Here is a 20211-nt window from a genome sequence, read left to right on the forward strand (position 1 = left end):
TTAACGTTTTTTGACCAAACGGAGAAATAAATGGCCGGTACGTATTGATATATACCATGACTTTCTTCTCGATCTTTCTATTAAAATATATATCCTCCATATATAAATATAATATATATATATATATATATATATATATATATTTTTTTTTTTTATTTTTTATTTACTGATATTATTCCTCTTAATTTCTTACGTGCTAGCTGTCACTGATCAAATTGATCAACCCTAAATATAAATGTCGGTGATCTTCTTTCCTTGATTGACGTTCCTTCCATATATAATTAAGTGTCCCCGTGCAACCCTAGCTATACATATAGAGGCTCCAGCTTATTAGCAGCCGTAAATCAGTTTTTGGTGCAAATTTTACGATCTAGCATATATGGCTATTTCATCGGAGTGGGCATGGCTTCCAAAGGAGCTCCTTGATTCGATTCTGGACAAGGTGGCATCACCCTTTGACAAGGTCCGGTTTGGTGCCGTCTGCAAGTCATGGGGCATACTAGTGAAAGAGCGACGACGCCTGAAAACCCAAGTCGCTCAAACTCCGATGTTGCTGATTCCCAGCAAAGACAATATCAAGAAAACGCGGAGTTTATACAGGATCACTGACCGAAAAATCTCTGGTGTTAAACTCCCCATGCCTCACAATAGAAGATGTTGCGGTTCTTCCTTCGGTTGGTTGAGCTATGTAACCAAGGCTTCTTGCATCACCCTCTTTAACCCCTTCAGAAACGCGAAAATCCATCTTCCACAGCTTCAAAAACTTAGAGGCTATAGATGGTACGGTAACAAGTACGAGTATACAGTCAAAAAAGTTGTGTTGTCCTCAGACCCCGCTTCCGCCACTGAGGACTGCCTTGCTATGGCAATATTTGGTGAATTTACCGACCTGGCTTTTGTGAAATTAGGTGATGAATCTTGGACTTATGTGGAAGAGGATAGAACGTCAGTGTACGCTGATGTTTTTTATTTTAAAGGCGGCCAATTTCTCGCCCTTGATCATCGAAGTGGGCTTGTATCCATTGATGTGAATACCAATCAAAAGAAGATACTTGCGCCGGCAAATTTAGAGTATACTGAACGGACATATCTGGTGAAAACATCTAGTGAAAATTTGTTGTTGGTACGGAGGTTGATCGATTCTTGGCCTTTTGGGCTTTCGAGTCAAGGAATGACTAGTTGTTTTGAGGTGTACAAGCTTGTGCTAGATGATGAAAGTGAAAAGGTGGTGGAGCGGGTGAAGGTGAAGAACATAGGAGATGATGTCTTATTCTTGGGAGACAATCAGTCTATATCTGTTTCAACTTCTCACTTTTCAGGCTGCCATCCCAACTCCATATATTACACCGATGACTACATCGATACTATGCCATACTACCCCAATGGCCCGATTGACATGGGTATTTTCAATTTGGAAGACGGAACCATTCGACCACACTACAAACCAAATCCTGCCCACAAGCATATGTCTCCCCCAATTTGGATACTACCGTCTATGTTGTAGCCAAATAATGTACGTTTGACATATTTTGTTTTTCTATTATATTATGAAATCAATAGCATTATTCCAATTGCTTTTCTATTATTATTTCACATTAATTGTGGGTGTTTCATGTCATATATTCCAGATATTGAGCCAATCGATCGATCATCATAATCTGAAACTAGTTTCTGTCTTTTTCGTGTCTCTATATGTAACCAAATCAGAAATTTAACTAGTCGCACGACTACAAAAAAAACTGTTAATTAGTGGCGTTTAATTAGCGGCGTTAAATGATCTAAAAGCGTCGCTAACTAATTAGCGACATTTAATTACCGTCGCTTGTACAGTGCCGCAAAAGTATGGTCGAGAAATTATATTTCTCGACGCTTAAATGCAAAGCGACGCAGATTTGCGTCGCTTACATATGAAATGACGCCAACACGTTGGCGTCGCTTGTCTGATCATTCACAAACGTCGCCAGTTAAAGCACATATATATAAATATATATATATATATATATATATATTATACGTTTTGCAAGCATGCAGTTTTTTTTTTTTTTTTTTTTTTTTTTTTTTTTTTTTTTTTTTAATTAAGAGCAGTTTGTCTTCTTTTGCAAGCACATAATGCAGACATAATAAACGTTTGTCTTTTTCCATTAGCACTCTGGTACTCAATAAATGTAAACCTCTCATACTCTTATAGTGAACAATAAGATGAAAGAGTAAAAAGTAATTGCAATATTATTAAGAATTGGTCAAAAGGAGGCAAAATCCTTCGAGTACATGAGTCTCTACACTTTAACAGAACATCAAAAACAAGTATTAACTAGCTAGATTCTTTTTCTCTTGCCCTACTGTTGGCGGATTTCTGCTTTCTTCTTCTGCCAGTCTGTCCAATACACTATCAGCATCTCCCTGGAAAAGAAAATAAAAGAAATCAGAAGAAAAACTAACACTTAAATCCATGAATTTTTAAATATAAGTCTTAAGAAATCAGAGTCAAAGATGGACAATGAAAGAAAAATGTACAGAAAATTCTGGGAAGCTATTAATATATCATAAGCACTCCAACACATTCCATGGCCATTGTTCAGGCTACTTTTAGTCACAAAGGATATTTCAAGGCTCAATGCACATACCCAAAATCAGAAAATTTAAGGCCGGTCATATATTGTTGGGAATTGAATGCTAGTTAAAATTTAATTGTTATGAAAGAATTATTTGAAACCCAAAAAAAAAATTGCGTACATTAATTATTGTATTGTCAAATATCAAGCATGCACCATTGTAATATGAAATATAAATTAACAAAAAACGATGTTACATCACGTTTGGTCCGCTAGAACAGTGTTTGTTTATCTTGCTATAGGATTATAGGTAAATTAGCCACTGAGAAATCGAAAGCTCAAATTATTGGATTAATTTCAACTTTAAGGATGGAGTCATGTCAACTTAATTTAGATGTTAAGAAGATTATAATTAAAAATATTCGCACCTTATTATTGTTAGAGAATACATTCTCCATATATTAGATAATATATTTCCTATATTGAAAGGAAATATATTATATTGATATTATACGTTATTTCTCTTTTATAAGGTTGATTGTAATTAAATCAATCAAATTTGATTATCATTCTTACCTATCTCAATTCTCCTATAAATATGAGTATTCCGTATTGTAAAATAATCAAACAATAAGAGGAATAATGTAGGCCTTTGAGCTTTACCATGTGGACGTAAGTCATAGATCGAACCACGTAAAATTATTTTGTCTCCATTTTATTATTTCCGCTATTTGTCTTCACTTTTCATTTGTTTATCTTTTATTTCATGGTATCAGAGCAATAGGCTAACGCCAGTGTTCGATCCAGTGGTCCTGTGAATTTTTCGTTTTCTTTTATCTTTGTGTTTTCTTTTATCTCTATGTTTTCGATCCAAAATTGTCCTGTGTAATTTTAATTTTATTTTTGTTGTATTATTTTCCTTGCCTTTTCAAGCTTCTGTCATCTCTATTCTATATCCTTCGCTTTTTGTTTTTCACCATCACTGTTTTATTTATTTCCTTATGCTTATCTTTTTCTCTCATGGTTTTGTCTATATGATTTTTCCATTATATTATACGGCAAGGCAAGATGCTTTATTTTCTATTTCTTTATCTTTTCTTTCATGGTTTTGTCTATGATTTTATCCATTATATCATACGACAATGCAATATGAAATAGTCTATTCTAGCTCTTCTTTTCTTTTGAAAATCTTTGACAATACCGTAAGATTCGTTTGTTGTGAACAAACATCTAGAATTTGCAATTGCATATCATTCACTTTCTCTTATTCTCAATTTTGTTTCTCCGAATTTCTGAATGCTTGTGAAATACTTCTACTCTGTATTTCAAGTTACGATATGGGAAAAAAAAAAAAAAGAAGGATTCGACAGTAGTTCAAAAAAACCAAAAGGAGAAGATTTTATTCGTTTTGGGTTATACCAGACCCAAAAAAAAAAAAAAAACCAAAAAAAAACCAAAAAAAAACCAAAAAAAAAAACCAAAAAAACCAAAAAAAAAACCAAAAAACCAAAAGAAATGATGAAGATTTGGGTTCTACCTGACCCATAAGAAGAAGAAGATTTGGTTAGAAGAAGAAGATTTTGGTTATATCCGACTTAAAAAAAAAAAAAGAAAAAGAATAAAAGAATAAAAAAAAAAGAATAAGCTTTTATTCGTTTTGGGTTATACACCCCCCCCCCCAAAAAAAAAGAAAAAAGGTCAAGTTGTCTTTATTATTTTGGCTTTTTGTTGGCTCATTATTTGGGTCATTGTTGGTCCAATTGTTAACCAATACCCATCTTTTGGCATTTGAGGTATTACCTAAAACCCAAGCCCATTTATCAATTTGTTGGCTTTCTCTTTGGCCCATCTATGGCCCTTCTTTTGACATTTGAGGTATTACTTAAAATCCATGCCTATTTCAACCAACAGTTGGCTCTTTTTTTTTCCCATAGATAACTCATTATGTGTTTAGCCTGTAAGGTATTCTCTTAAACCTAAGCTCATTTCACCCAGTTACCGTAGCTAATACATTTCAGAGAATATATTTCCAGGATATTAGATAATATATTTCATATATTAAAAGAAAATATATTATATTGATATTGTACGCTACTTTCCTTTTGTAAGGTTGATTGTAATTATGTTTTATGGTAATCAAATCAATCAAATTTGATTACCATTCTTACCTATCTGAATTCTCCTATAAATAGGAGTATTCTGTATTGTAAAATAATCAAGCAATAAGAGCAATAATGTAGCCCTTTGGGCTTTACCCTGTGCGTAGGTCATAGACCAAACCACATAAAATTCATTTATCTCCATTTTATTATTTTTGCTATTTGTCTTCACTTTTCATTCATTTATATTTTCTTTCAATTATTATACTTTCCTTGTTACATGGTGCTAATGATCATATCCGCTTATGTTCGTATTGATTTTGTTTTTAGTTTTTTATTCTATTATATTTAAATATGGGGAGGGAAAAATGGGTCAGCCGTAGGTCATCTTTTTTTTTTTAAAAAAAAAAAACGACTCCAAGTGGAGTAATTTTAACAAAAACGAGTACTCTAACCAAGAACAACTCAAAAAGTTGATTTTTTGTAGTGTCTGGTACTCTTTTTGTTGTTGGTGTTTTTAGTCTTTGTTGCCCCTTTGTGATTTTTACATGTAATAGTTTTTTTTTTTTATTATTATTTTTTTTTTAACATGTGATTTTATTTTAAAATTTAACATAATGGTTGTTTCTTGGTGATCATATAACCCTTTTCTGGCTGCAAGCTATGTATGATGAAGTTGCTCTTGTTTAAAACTCAACATTAGAGTTGTTTCATGGTTTATTTTAAACTTAACATTATAGTTTAATTTGGTTATGGTTATTTTCAATTCTTTGAAATTATTAGCAAAGTGAATTGCTTATTGCAGGTTCTCAGCAATCCAGAAAAGATACGTATCCGAACCACATGCACTTTCTTTGTAATTATGATTAGAGTCACATGCCAGCTAGTACCAAGGTAGTTTTCCTATATCACAAATATAAGTTTTTTTTTAAGTACTTAGCAATTCCTTTGCATGATTAATGATGTGAATATCTTTTGCTTCATTTAAGTAATAGAAGGGGATTATAGGTATTTCGAATTTTGATATAGATTAAGTGAGTATTTCTATTGGAGATATGATTTTCTGCCAACTAAAAACACAACTTTTCGCCAATTAGCTTATGTGTCAGGGAATCATATATGAGTTTCAGTCTTTAGGTTATTATTTTTTATTTTTTAAAAGAGATATAATTCCTGCCACATAGATTAGTTGGTGAAAAGTTGTGTTTTTAGTTGGTAGAAAATCATCTCTTTCCATTAACAACAGATACCCCATGTGATATTTGTTGGCCCTTACCACATGAACCAATTATATATTTAACCCAAAATTGTTACATGAAATTCAATCAATTAATTTTTATTTTTTATTTTTTCCAGTCAAGGTAATTTTGTTTTACCTAGCAATTGAAGTTTAACTTGATATGTCTTTTGTAATATTGCAATCTGTTAACTTTCATTGGGATGATAGAAATTGAGAATATTATTAAAGTTCTTACTCGTTTTGTATATATATTGCAATAGATAGTTGTGTAACTTGTGTTGCCTGTCTGTGTTGTATGCTACTTATACCCAGTTTTTTTTTTTTTTTTTCTTTTTAAGAAATTGAGTAACGATTAAAATTACATTTTTATTTTACAATGTTAATGTGATAGTCTCAACTAAATATTGGATCAGTCATTGTTAAAAAAAAAAAATCTAAAAATTTGTTGGAATTACCACATCAGCATTGTAATATAATTGTTCCATAAAAGTACTGTAATTTCTATAATTAATCTAATAAATTTATTATTCATCAAATAAAAAAAATTACAAATGCTCAATGGGCCTATCAAGTGTGACAAATTACCACTTATCTCAAAAGGTCAAGCGTAAGAATTATTCCTTCAAATTTTTAATAGACCTAATTAATCTTTAAGATTTTAACAAAATAATTGAGTTGTTGTTAACTTCTTGAATCATTCATAGATCATGATGCAAAAAAAAATAATAAATAAATAAATCGCCCCAATGGCCATGGCACGTGAACATTGTTCGGATTTAGGAGGTTGTCATATGTTTTGCACAACTATTATATAACAATTACACAATAATGTTGAATGCAGATGTGTTTAGCATTTAAAAATAAATAAAATAAAAGTATTAGACACATTAACATTATTGTGCAATTATTTAACAAAATTATTGTATCTCTTTTAAATTAATAAGTTCTAAGTCATATAACTTGTCATAAAGATGATATTTATATTTTTGTCATTTTGTGATTTAATGGGAATCCCATAAAACCAAGTTAACGAAATAAAATCAAAACATCACATTAAAATAAATTAAATTAAAATAAAAATTAAGTTGATAAAAGGTCTAAAATACCCCTACCTTTTGTAGCAGTCCTTACCTGAATATAGGGGCTCTGCAGAAAAAAGACGAAAAAGACTATTTACAATTTTAAGTAAAAACTAAAAAGGGAGGAGGAATATGAATATAAGAAGTGATTTCCATGCAACCCCTCACATACAACTCCTCTTACATTGAGTGGGACCCACACATGTGAGTCTCACCCAATGTAAGAGGAGATTGTGTGGAAGTTGTGAGGAAATCATTTTTCATACGAATATACGATGATTTGTTGGCTGCAGGGTGCAGAGATTGCCAAATGCTCTGCCATAATTTGTTGCTTATGCTTCTTGATCATTTCTATTTTTTTTTTTTGGGAAGGGTGTTAGAAAAACACCAGGTGCACATTAGTTAAACCCCCTCTCACATGGGGTGGGGCCTACCGCATGTGGGCCCCACCCCATGTGTGAGGGAGGTATGCACTTGTTTTTTTTGGCATTTCCCTTTCTTCGGTGTATCTGTCTCTGATTAGCGGAGCTGGATGAAATGACAAGGAGTGGTGTTGTTTGATCTCAGAGCATAAGAAGTGATGATTTTTTTTTAATATATATTTTTTAAAGATAAGTTTTTAAAATATTACTTATTATTTTTAAATTAAAAATCTTACTAATTACCCCTCATTAAGTAGAATAAGTAACAGGGCGGCCATTAGATAACATATATATTCTAAAAAGAGAGTTGACAAGTGTTATGCCATTTATAAATAATAAAATTTGTTTGGGAAAATCCGTTAATGGTCCTTTTCAGAAATTAAGTAGTAGATAGCATATATATATATTCTCGGAAAAAAAAAAAAAAAAAAACACATTTGTTTGGGCAAATCCACTTATTTGGATCATATTCTAATGTGATTTGAATAAGAGAAATGTTAGACATTACATTTTTACCTAATTATCCAACTTTGTTGATGTGGTAATATTAATATAGTCATTCGATTTTTTTTTTTTTTTTGGATACATTTCTTGATTGATTGTATACTTTAGTCTTTATAGCATCTTAAAACAAATACACTATTTTAAAAAACCCCTTCCCCCTTTTATATTGAAAAACCAATTGTGGATTTTTAATTTCAAAACAAAAATTCACGATAAATTTGAACCATTAACTATTGACTTTGAACTTGAATTCATGAACAATTCACTATCTTTTTTTATAGATAGTTTTCATGAATAAAACAAAACAGAAAAAAAATAAAATAAAATAAAACAGCAATCCTGTACTATACAATAATTGGCTATAATAATAAATAATAATAGGATTTTTTTAAATAAAAAAAAAATCGTTGTACAATTAAAAAAAACAATAAAATAATTAGTATTTTTTTCTTCTCTTAAGTTAACCAAGTTAAAATTACACTTAAGCTAAAAAAAAAAATTAAATTGTTAACCAGATACGTTTGGCCTCTGTAAGAACCTTTTGAATCACTACTAAAATAAATATAGGAATATTAACATTAATTGCAGTACTATATAAATGAAGTTAACTACTTGAAGACGAAGAGATTTAGAATGTCATTTGATTGCCGATCGAGTTGCGATTTGAGGGCATGAGTTGCATACTTTTGGACACATGGATTTCGTGGCATGCCTTAATTAAAACACTTTCTTCACAAAAAAGAAAAGAAGAAGAAAAAGAAGAGGAGGAGTATTCATGAATACATACCGCTCATTACGTACTAATTTAAGAGAACATTACTATTGGCATAAACTTAAGAGAACATTACTACAAGCATAAACTCTATTCCATGTTAAGGCATTACATACTGCTCATTACTTATAACAAGATAAACACTTTAATCCTAACAATTTATTTAACATAAAGTCAAAAAGATAAACCGAGACTTAGGAGAGGTAGGAGGTAACTTGGTGGCCAATGGGGATGGTGTTCGATTTTAAATATAATTAGAGTAATGTTATACATACTTTTACTTCTCTACACTTTTATGTAGCTTTTTAAAATCACAATTGAATTAAGAATATAGAGAAGTAGAAGTGTGTAGCTTTACTAGTATAATTGATCACGTAGTTATTTATTTATGTTTGACAAAATAAGATAAAAAAATATTCTTGATTTGACGTCAAACCAATTGCCCAACTATTAAGTACCCTTAAAATTCCTAAATCCCCAAAATGACCTCAACTACCACCAACCTTACCTCCCTCTGACAACGATGGTGGCCACGGCCACGCTGGATCCAAACCCTTCCGCCACATGGACCTCTCGAACTCCATTTTCAGAGCCTACTTCGAGACTGAGAGCAACAATATCCAATTAATCATTGCCCTCTACGTAGGACCTTCATCATTTGATTGGCTTGTGAACCCAGTAATAACAACCAAGTAAGTACATCCCAGAACATAAATCCATTGGTGAACCTATCAATGTTTAGCCTTTTTGTTTGCTCAAACCAATTGAGCCCGAGAACCACAAGGCTGAATCCCACAACCACCAAATGAAGCATAAATATTGCCAGCCAAAACATATCCCACCAGCAGCGTGATGGCTCAAAAGCCAGCTTGTGAGGACTATCGCCACTTCTCCGACTCCGGACCACATTCTTTAATTATCGAAAAAACATATAAACAATTGCAATTTGAATATGAAGTTCTCGGTAAATTAAGCCAATTAAAAAGAAGCATAAATTTATCATAAACACAGATTTTGCCACTGGCTTCCGAATTGGATTTGAAGTTGATCATATCTACTTAAACACAAATTAAAGTTTTCTTGTTCAAAATACATATGATCATGGATTGATATCATCGATCATATGTTTTCAAGTGCCAAATGACTAAAACTGAAAAGCCCAACACTACATAATAACCAAAGCGAAAAAACCTTCTTGTGTGGCATAATTTTTTCGATAAGGTAATTCCTATGGTTCAAAGAAGTATCTCTATAATCTCTTTTTAGACCAGCTGAAACTAAATTAATTGCTCGGTTTTTGTTTTCTGTTTTCAAAATAAAAACAGTAACAATTAAGCAACTCAAAAAGCAAAACACTCAAATCTATTTTCACCTTTATGTTACATTAAGACAATTGACAGAGAATCATATCTCTTTCCATTAACAACAGATACCCCATGTGATACTTGTTGGCCTTACTACATGAACCAATTATATATTTAACCCAAAATTATTACATGAAATTCAATCAGGTATTTTTTTTTTTTTTTTTTTTTTTTTCCAGTCAAGGTAATTTTGTTTTACCTGGCAATTGAAGTTTAACTTGATATGTCTTTTGTAATATTGCAATCTATTAACATTCATTGGGATGATAGAAATTGAGAATATTATTACAGTTCTTACTGGTATATATATATCTTTCCTGTCAAGGTAATTTTGTTCTTACTAATGTATCTGTTTTAAGTCAATAAGTTCTAAGTCATACGCATAACTTGTCATAAAGATGATATTTATGTTTTTGTCATTTTGTGATTTAATGGGAATCCCATAAAATCAAGTTGACGAAATAAAATCAAAACATCACATTAAAATAAAATAAAAATCAAGTTGATAAAAGGTCTAAAATACCCCTACCTTTTGTAGGTGTCCTTACCCAAATATAGAGGGGCTCTACAGGGATAAAAAAAAAAAAAAAACTAAAAAGGCTTTTCACGATTTTAAGTAGAAACTAAAAAGGGGTGATGAATACCAATATGAGAAGTGATTTCCACACAACTCCCACACAAATCCTCTCACATTGTGTGGGGCTCATACATGTGGGTCCCACCCAATGTGAGACGAGGTTGTATAGAAGTTGTGAGGGAATCATTTGTCATACAATACGATGATTTGTTGGCTGCATGTATGGGTCCCACAAAATGTGAGAGGATTTGTGTGGGAGTTGTGAGGGAATCATTTATCATGCAAATATAAGATGATTTGTTGGCTGCAGGGTGCGGAGATTGCCAAATGCTCTGCCTTAATTTGTTGCTTATGTTTCTCAATCATTTCTATTTTCTTTGGGAGGGGTGTTAGAAAAACATAAAGTGCATACTAGTTGCATACCCCTCCTCTCACATGAGGTGGAACCTACCACATGTGAGAGGGAGGTGTGCACCTAGTGTGCACTTGATTTTTTTTTGGCGTTTCCCTTTCTTTGGCGTCTCTGTCTCTGATGAGCAGAGCTGAATGAAGTATGCCAATTTTATAAATAATAAAATTTGTTTGGGCAAATCCATTAATGGTCCTTTTCAGAAATTAAGTGGTATATATATATATGCTGAAAAAAAAAAAAGAAGGGGCAAATCTACTTATTTGGATCATATTCTAGTGTGATTTGAATAAAAAAAATGTTAGACATTACATTTTTATCTAATTATCCAACTTTGTTGATGTGGTAATGTTAATATAGTCATTGGATTTTTCTTTTTTTTTTGGATACATTTCTTCATTGATTGTATTCTTTATAGTATCTTAAAACAAATACACTATTTTAAAAAGTCTCTTCCCCCTATTATATTGAAAAACCAATAGTGGATTTTCAATTCCAAAACAAAAATTCAGGATAAATTTGAACCATTAACTATTGACTTTGAATTTGGATTCATGAACGGTTCGCTATCTATTTTTATAGATAGTTTTCATGAACAAAATAAAAAAAAAATCAAACAGCAATCCTATACTATACAATAATAGGCTATAATAATAAATAATAGTAGAAGAAGAAGAAGAAGAAGAGTATTCAACTATTCATGAATACATACTACTCATTACGTACTAAATTAAGAGAACATTACTATAAGCATAAACTTAAGAGAACATTACTACAGACATAAACCCAATTCCATGTTAAGGCATTACATACAGCTCATCACCCATAACAAGTTAAACACTTTAATCCTAACAGTTTATTTAACATAAAGTCATAAAGATAAAGATAAGATAAACACACTATAACAAGTACTTAATGGTCGTCATTCTTCATGTGGTTCTCCCTTTTCTCTTTGGTGGTGAAGCGACGCCCACACCCGTTCTTAAAGCACTCGTACACAGCAGAGGAATGCTGATCATTCTGGTGCTGCAACATTCCGTCCCGATTGCGGAAGGTCTCGGAACACTGGTGGCATTTCACCAGGGGAGCCATGGTAGCTTTGAGGATCAACAGAGAGCTAGGGGAGAGAGCTAGGGGAGGTGGGGGAAAAACTTGGCTTGGTGCGTAATGGGGATGTTAGGATTCCGAAACATAATTGCCCTTTTATGCCCAAATATCGTGTAATTATTCATGTATCAGTACTGTGATAACATCAGCCTAAAAATAACAAAAATATATTCTTTGATTTTGACATCAAACCACTTGCCCCTCCTCTCTCTTCCAACCCTCATTTCCTGATACCTCTCATGTACAAGCCCAACAAATAAAAAAAAAAAGCCCAAAACCAATGCCTTCGTGTCTACTTGGAGCCCAAAGCCCCCTAGGGGTAAAAATGGAAACTGGAACATCTTCCACGTACACTACAAAATCCAGTTCAAGCACAGTCGCAGTATGAACCTATCAACCCCGACTATTAACTCTTAAAATTCCTAAATCCCCAAAATGACCTCAACTAACCACCTCCGCTACTGACTACACTACCACCAACCTCCCTCTGGTGGCCACAGCCACGCCGGATCCAAACCCCTCCGCCACATGGACCTCTTGAACTCCATTTTCAGAGCCTACTTCGAGACTGAGAGCAACAATATCCAATCATTGCCCTCCACGTAGAACCTTGCCAAGATACAATCCTTCCTGACTTACTTCCTCTTCCTTGGGCAATTTGAACTGGTAATTGCTGTGGATTCCAATCCCTTACCAAGACCATTCCCATCTCCATTGCAGCTTATTTTGTCCCTCCGTTTAATTCAGGTTCAAACTCCTGAGCAGGTTCCAGTAACAAGCCCACCCAAAATAGTTTCCACTAGCAGAACAGCACCTGAACAATCATAGGAAACAAGAGCTTCAACTCCAGTTGCCTGGCATTCCTTGCTGAATGGTTAAAGCTTTTGCCACAAACAGCAATCTGAAGGCAACAGGAGTTGCAAACCATGTTTTACTTAGAATATATCCACAGTAGCTGGTGACAAAAAAACTACTTTAACAAACATCAAATTAACAATTAGAATCCAAAAAAATAAAAGAAAAGTGAATCACATAAACAGCAAAATACTTCAATCTCATACCTGTCTATTGCTGATACGACGTACAAGAACAGCTCCCCCGCCACCTCCCCCCTCCAGAAACACAAAACACTAAATTCACTAATCACAGCAAGATAACAACCAAACCTTCATCATTTGATTGGCTTGTGAACCCAGTAATAACAACCAATCACATCTCAGAACAGTCCCAACACCACTAGCAAACAGCATACATCGGCCAATAATTCTTTATGAAGCCCCTGTGGTGTTCCATAAATCCATTGGTGTACCTATCAATGTTTAGCCTTTTTGTTTGCTCAAACCCATTGAGCCCGAGAACCACAAGGCTGAATCCCAAAACCACCAAATGAAGCATAAATATTGCCAGCCAAAATATATACCACCAGCGACGTGGTGGCTCAGAAGCCAGCTTTTGAGCACCATGGCCACTTCTCCGACCCCGAACCACATTCTTTAATTATTTAAATATAAACAATCGCAATCAGAATTTGAAGTTCTCGGTACATTAAGCCAAAAAAGAAGCATAAATTCATCAAAAACACAGATTTTGCCACTGGCTTCTGAATTGGATTTGAAGTTGATCATATCTACTTAAACACAAATTAAAGTAAATTACCCAGAGAAAACACAAAGACTCATTAAAATGCTGGGCATCAATAAAATGAAAAGTTCATATTGAAACGTAATAACAAAGGGTATGAAGCATTTATCTGGTTGTCATCACAATGGTCGTTGGTTTATTGACCCCAACCCATTAAAGTTTTCTTTCAAACTGGGTTGAAGGAATTTCCTTAAACCCAGTCTACAAAACTAACATTTGCTCAAAATACATATGATTCTCACGTGCATTTTTAATAGAGCACCACATGGATCGATATTGAAACATCGATCATATGTTTTCAAGTGCCAAATGACTAAAACTGAAAAGCCAAACACTACATAATATCCAAAACGAAAAAAGAATACTATTTATCAATGTAATTCCACTACTGCATTGTGAGTACAAGACATCTGTTCATGAACTTGACACCTCCCACCTTTCCTTGAATCTCAGGAGGCAGAAGAATGACACGTCCTTGGTCCGATGCTTCCACCAATAACTCAGATCGACCCCTGTACTGCATATATAGGTCAGAAACTAATAATGTCAATCAGAAATTCTGCAAATTCATTCAAGATAAAAGGAGCAAAATAACATAACAGAACTTTAGAAGTTCATTATCCTTAAAATCCATTAAAAGGAATGTCCAAATTCGTACTTCTTGTGTGCCGTAATTTTTTCAATAAGGTAAATTCCTATAGTTCAAAGAAGTATCTCTATTATCTCTTTTCAGACCAGCTGAAACTAAATTGCTCGGTTTTTGTTTTCTGTTTTCAAAACAAAAACAAAAACATTAACAAACAACTCAAAAAACAAAACACCCAAATCTGTTTTTACCTTTATGTTACATCAAAACAGTTTTTCAAACATGAAGCAAAAAACACATGAACAAACAGAGCCAAGAGCTACTTCTAATTTTCTGAACATGAAGCTCAGGGAGCTTCAAAAGCATATTCTCTTATCTATTTATAGTTTCTCTCCTCATTACATTTAAATATTTTAGGAGGTGAAAAAGAAGAAGTCTTAATGTCACCGCAGAGATCCAAGTTTAAAGGTTAAAAGTTCAAATTCTCCACCAGATTTATGATGACTTGAAATCTCGAAGGTTCCATATCTAATTATTTTTCCTCCTCTCTCTCTCTCTCTTTTAAGAAAAATATTCCGTCTCACTCGGAATACTTCCCCAATAAACAATAAAAGAAAACAACACTTGCGAAAGACACCTGAAGGGAAACAAATAACAGAACCTTAAGAACTTTGATAAAAAGGGATCAAAGATTTGAAGAGTGGAAGGGTGGGCGTACTTGATATAGCTTGATCTTGGACTTGTCAAACCTGGCATGAGAAGGGTTATTGACTTCTTGGCTTCATCAAATTTTACTGATGCCAATGAAATATTGCTGCTATGGCTTGCTGGCACAGAAAGAAGATTCTTTGCATCTTTAATTACAGTGTCAAGCAAACTTTGGTTCCAGACAAGACGGAAACTGACTTGGTATTGTGGAATGAAAGCAAAAGGCACGAGCAAAAAAAATTTCTTGAATGTTTTTTCCACTGATTCTACATTCAAATGTTTTTTCCATTGATACTGTTTTTTTCCATTGATTCTACATTCAAATGTGAAGAAGCAATACCAAAAGCGCCAGAAACCTGTGCACCAGCTTGGATTGTGCAGTCCCAATAATGTAATTCAGAATTGACAGATACTGGACTATCTCGATGCATCATAAGGAAGCAGCCGAATTTATGCGGTTCTCAGAAGGCAGAGGATCCTCTCTGCATGACACATAAGCAATACATAATCTCGTTGGGTTTACATCTAAATGTGATCACAATAAAATGGGAATCACATTTACCTCCAACATTTGTTCCAGAGTTTCCCGTACTTCTGCACTCATTTTCCCATTCAGATAGAACCTGCTGCCACTAATACTCATGGCTTTATCTACAAGTCTCATGAGTGAAGGACCGGCCACTCTCCCAAGATCAGTCTTTTCAGCCACATTCCGTATATATTTCAAATACAATCTGTGGATCATCATGTTAAGACATATAGATGAGAGAGAGAGAGAGAGAGAGAGTTTCCAACCTTGCTTTACTGGCTGTACCTATAATCCATAGAGTTTCCTCAGTGCTGACTCCATCACATATTATTGCGTCAAATTTATCTTTTTTGTGGTTCCTTTGACCCACATTACTCAAGAATCCTACAAGCCTCTCAAGTGCGGATGCCATAAAAATAGAATCCATTCCAGGGAGCACCCCAAGCTCTTCTCCCACAATCTACACATTATAAACAAGGGTCCATAAAGTCCTCCAAAACATTCAAGGGCAACTCTATCTTTCAAATTAGACTGCACAAAAATATCCCAAACCATATTACGTACCCACCCCTTCGAGAACTCCTTGGGTCATATTAAGATGAGCATCTGCTTGCTTTAGCCGATTGAGAGGTTCAAGAAGCATCTGTCATAAGCAACAAAAAATCATCTTGAGTAACCACTGAAAGAAAAAACATACAAGGTGACATAGAGTAGGATAGGAGGTTAAAAAACACACTTTAGTGGTTTCCAACCTAACAGCAGTAAGGTTCTTGTTGCATGTTACAGGAGAAGTTCCAATCTCACAATTCAAAAGATAATCAGCTGTGGGGTCTTGGTTATGTATCACCAAGCATGTGCTGAGCCCGGCCAAATGCATAATGCTGAGAACCAGAGAGAACTAAATTGGTTAAGAAAATCACTGAATAATTTGTGGTAAATGGGAATCTTAAGTTATAAACTCCTCATTATCTCTAGGGAAGGAAAAAAACGCGATTAGTTTGAAATGATGTTTAAGGAGCTAACTTGAAATAATCATTCAGAAATAATACTCCTATAGAACAAAGATAAAGGAATATCCAGCCTAAATAACCTGAGTGGTTTAGAAATAGTTCTTATATGCTCTCTTTTACATTAGTGAAGGAGCTCTGACTTCTTGCTACTTTGATTGAGATATAGACAATTACAAAAATGTTTAAGAATTCTTATTAGCACCACAATTTCTTATTAGAATCAATAGTCTGTTTATAGTTGCTTACAGATCCAAACGCAGATTAACACAATCTGTGCATACCATATTGCCTACATTTCACACTACCAAACTATATGAGAAGTAAAGCAGTGAACTTTTAACTCAAGAACCCACAAATTATCATCGAAAATAAAACGCAAAACATAGCCATGTACCTGAGAGGCGAAAACCGCTGACGTGGTCTTGCCGGACCCACCTTTGCCCAAAAAGGTGACCAATTTGGTTGATTGGTGAGAAGAATTACTACCATTACTGCCACTACTACCATTCTCTGCTTATAAATCGGCCACCGCAAAAGCTCTTCTTCGAAGAGTGGAATGGGAAGTGGGGTGTGCGAGGAGGATAGGAGAAGAGAGACAAGAATCCATTCTTTGACTCTCGGCGGGAGTGAGAGCACAGAACTCAGAAGGCTGGGGATTTTGCGGCGTTTTTTTGAGTTTGGGAAATGGGAAATACACGAATAAACTGTTCAATGTTATGTGAAACCAGGCCTAAGCGCCAAGTTTAAGTGAGGTCGGGTTTTTTTTTTTTTTTTAAAAGTATATTTAAATATTAATTTAATTTAATTTATTTTAATATTTATATTATGTTGTTTTATTTAATATGTCAATTAGAGCACTTTATTCTATTTTTAAAATTAATTTTTTCTTTTATATATAATTTATTAGATATAGAATGACTTATTATTTGATTCAAAGACATGAAACAATAATATTTAAAAAAAAAATAAAGAGAAAAATTAAGATTTAAGTTATATAAATATTGATTTGTAATCATATATCATATATCATATCATCATATATATATATATATATAATAGAGGAAACATTTAGAGGAATGCATAATATTAAGACAAGTGGCATTCCATTAAAATGACAAGTGCACCTATTTCTGTGTAAAAGCATAATATTCAGACAAGTGGCATTCCATTAAACTAACAAATGTACCTATTTTTGTGTAAAAACAGTTTTTCTCCCTATAAAATAACTGTATCTTATTTTTATTGTAAAAACAGTTCGTTAGTTAATCATTTTCTCCTTCTTGCAATCCCACAAACCTGCTTGCATTAGAAAACCCATGAGCTCGTTTGGCAAATTAGATTTCTGTTTTTGTTTTTAAAATTGTTTTCGAAAACTTTGAAAACAAAAATAGAAAATCGTTTTCTGTTGTTTTTTTGTTAAAAAAGTGTTTGGCAAATTGTTTTTAAAAATAGTTTTCAAAAACAAAAAATAATGGTTGAAGTGTTTGGACAATTATTTTCAAAACAATTTCTTCTTTAAGAAAGAAAAATAGACTATAAGCCATAAGAGTAAGTCTGACTCAATAGGCCAATATATAAAATAAAACAAGCGAAAAAAAAAATCAACTTCATAAACATTATGGACACATATCAATTCACAAATTTGATTTGACAAAAAAAAAATGATGAGGATACATTCATAAAACGAAAATGTAGATTCAGATCAAACAAAATTAAAATTGCTTGGAGAAATCGCAACAACAAAATTTTAAAATTAATTTTTATAAGAGTTACGAAGAGCTACAAGTACCATCAATTTTTATCAAGACAGAAAAAAGCCATTAAATATAAGATAGATTTTGCAGTTAGGTCATTAAGAATAACCTTAGTATAGGGCCTTTGGGGCTTCCTGTACCCTTTTTTTTTTTTTTTTTTTTTTTTTTTTTTTTTTTTTTTTTTTTTTTTTTTTTTTTTTTTTTTTTTTTTTTCTAAACAGCCCAACCTCTCTTTGAGGCATTCTGTCAAACACCTTAGCCTCAAGATCCTCTCCTCTCTTTCCCTCGTAGTACCAAAAAAAAGAAAAAATCCTGTCCTCTTCTTCCTATGGGAGAGAATAGGAGAAAGAAAGAAAGAATGAACGAGCATGTAACAGGTGAAAATGAACGAGCAGTTGGGGAAATGAACGCGGGAAGGGAAGGAGATGTACCAGGTGGAAATGAAGAAGGATTTGAGGAGCTTGCTATGCAGTTCTCATGAATCGAACCACCGTCTTAGTGCACTGTGCTTGTTACTGTGCACTTAAACTGAAAGCGCATTTAGCTTGTTTTCGTTATCGTAGATAAAACATGTTTTCGAAAACAGGTCTAAACTGTTCTCAGATTTCGTATTTCACTTGTTTTTGTTTTCACCCATTTCGTGTTTTAAAACAGGTACCCAAACGCAAGGCTACAGTGACAAAACCGGTTTCGTTGTTTTGGAAACAGAAAATCTGTTTCCAAAACAGCAACCAAACAGGCTCCATCTCCCTCTCTCTTTCGAACTCTACCTCTTTATGAAATTCTTATAAAACCTTTTCCCCTGCAACAAACCCAGATGCGCCTTCTCAACAAGTACGTATTCCAACTCTGTTTCTTTAATTCTAATTCCCCTTGGAATTCGTTTTCCTACCATCTAGAAACCATGTGAAGAAGGGTCCATACGTGCAAACAACAAAATAATAGGCGTTTCTAAACACTACTTGCAAATTTTGTTTGACCCAAATAGAACGCATGTTTTCACAAATATTCTGCACCATCGGTATAAGAAATATAATTATAAAATATATATATATATATATTCTTTTTCTATTATTTGAGTTGGTCATCCGTTTTCATTTTTTTTCCTTATTTTATGTTCTAATTTATATACAAAAAATACAATTATTTTTCTATTATAGAAGTATTTTTCCAGTTTCTGTATGTTGTCCGTTTTCATATTTTGTCCTTATTTTCTGTTCTAATTTATATATTATTTTTATTTTTTGTTCTAAAAGTAGTTTTTTTTTTTTTTTTTAAAAAAAAAAAAAAAAAAAAAAAAAAAACATTATATATGCAAGGATGGTCGGGAAAAAGAAAAAGAAAATCTCTATTAGACATAACTTCTTACTATACCTATGAGGCTATGAATTCATTGGAATCGGAGAAAACATACAAAAAATAAAAAAATAAAAAAAATGAAAAGACAATTATTTTTATAATATGAGCATATTGTTTCCATTTATTGTCTTTATTTTATGTTCTAATTTATATACTATTGTTGATTTTTGTGCTAAAAGTATTTTATTTTATGATATATATATGTGAAGGAAGGTCGAGAAAAAAAAAAAAATCTCATTTTGGCGGGACTTCTTCCTTTACTTATTAATTTTATTCAAACCGGAAAAAAATATACAAAAAATATAATTCTTATGGTTCCATCCTTTGTCCTTATTTTTGTTTTTATTTTATTATTTTATTTTTTGATAAGAAGAGTCCGTTAAGTAAACTGTGAATTTAAATCGTAAACTGTAAATTTAAATCACTTTGTTTATTGATAGATAATATTGATTTTCAAGGTTTCATATGAACCATAAAAGTATACATAAAAGATAACTCT

General features: G+C 32.9%; 1 protein-coding gene and 1 pseudogene across 1 annotated transcript; one reads left to right on the forward strand and one right to left on the reverse strand.

Moving 5' to 3' along the window:
* Window positions 1-379: 379 nt before the first annotated feature.
* Window positions 380-1504, forward strand: LOC133865589 (F-box protein SKIP23-like). The gene has a single exon (XM_062302011.1). The coding sequence runs from the start codon at window positions 380-382 to the stop codon at window positions 1502-1504; it is 1125 nt and encodes a 374-aa protein (XP_062157995.1).
* Window positions 1505-13684: 12180 nt separating this feature from the next.
* On the reverse strand, window positions 13685-17298 carry LOC133867032 (uncharacterized protein At1g26090, chloroplastic-like; annotated as a pseudogene).
* Window positions 17299-20211: the final 2913 nt, after the last annotated feature.

The sequence above is a fragment of the Alnus glutinosa genome, chromosome 4 (genome assembly GCF_958979055.1).
Source record: "Alnus glutinosa chromosome 4, dhAlnGlut1.1, whole genome shotgun sequence".
Taxonomy (NCBI): domain Eukaryota; kingdom Viridiplantae; phylum Streptophyta; class Magnoliopsida; order Fagales; family Betulaceae; genus Alnus; species Alnus glutinosa.

What these genes read in the sequence shown, in the direction of transcription:
- LOC133865589 (XM_062302011.1), top strand. Translation starts at nt 380, where the DNA reads ATGGCTATTTCATCGGAGTGGGCATGGCTTCCAAAGGAGCTCCTTGAT.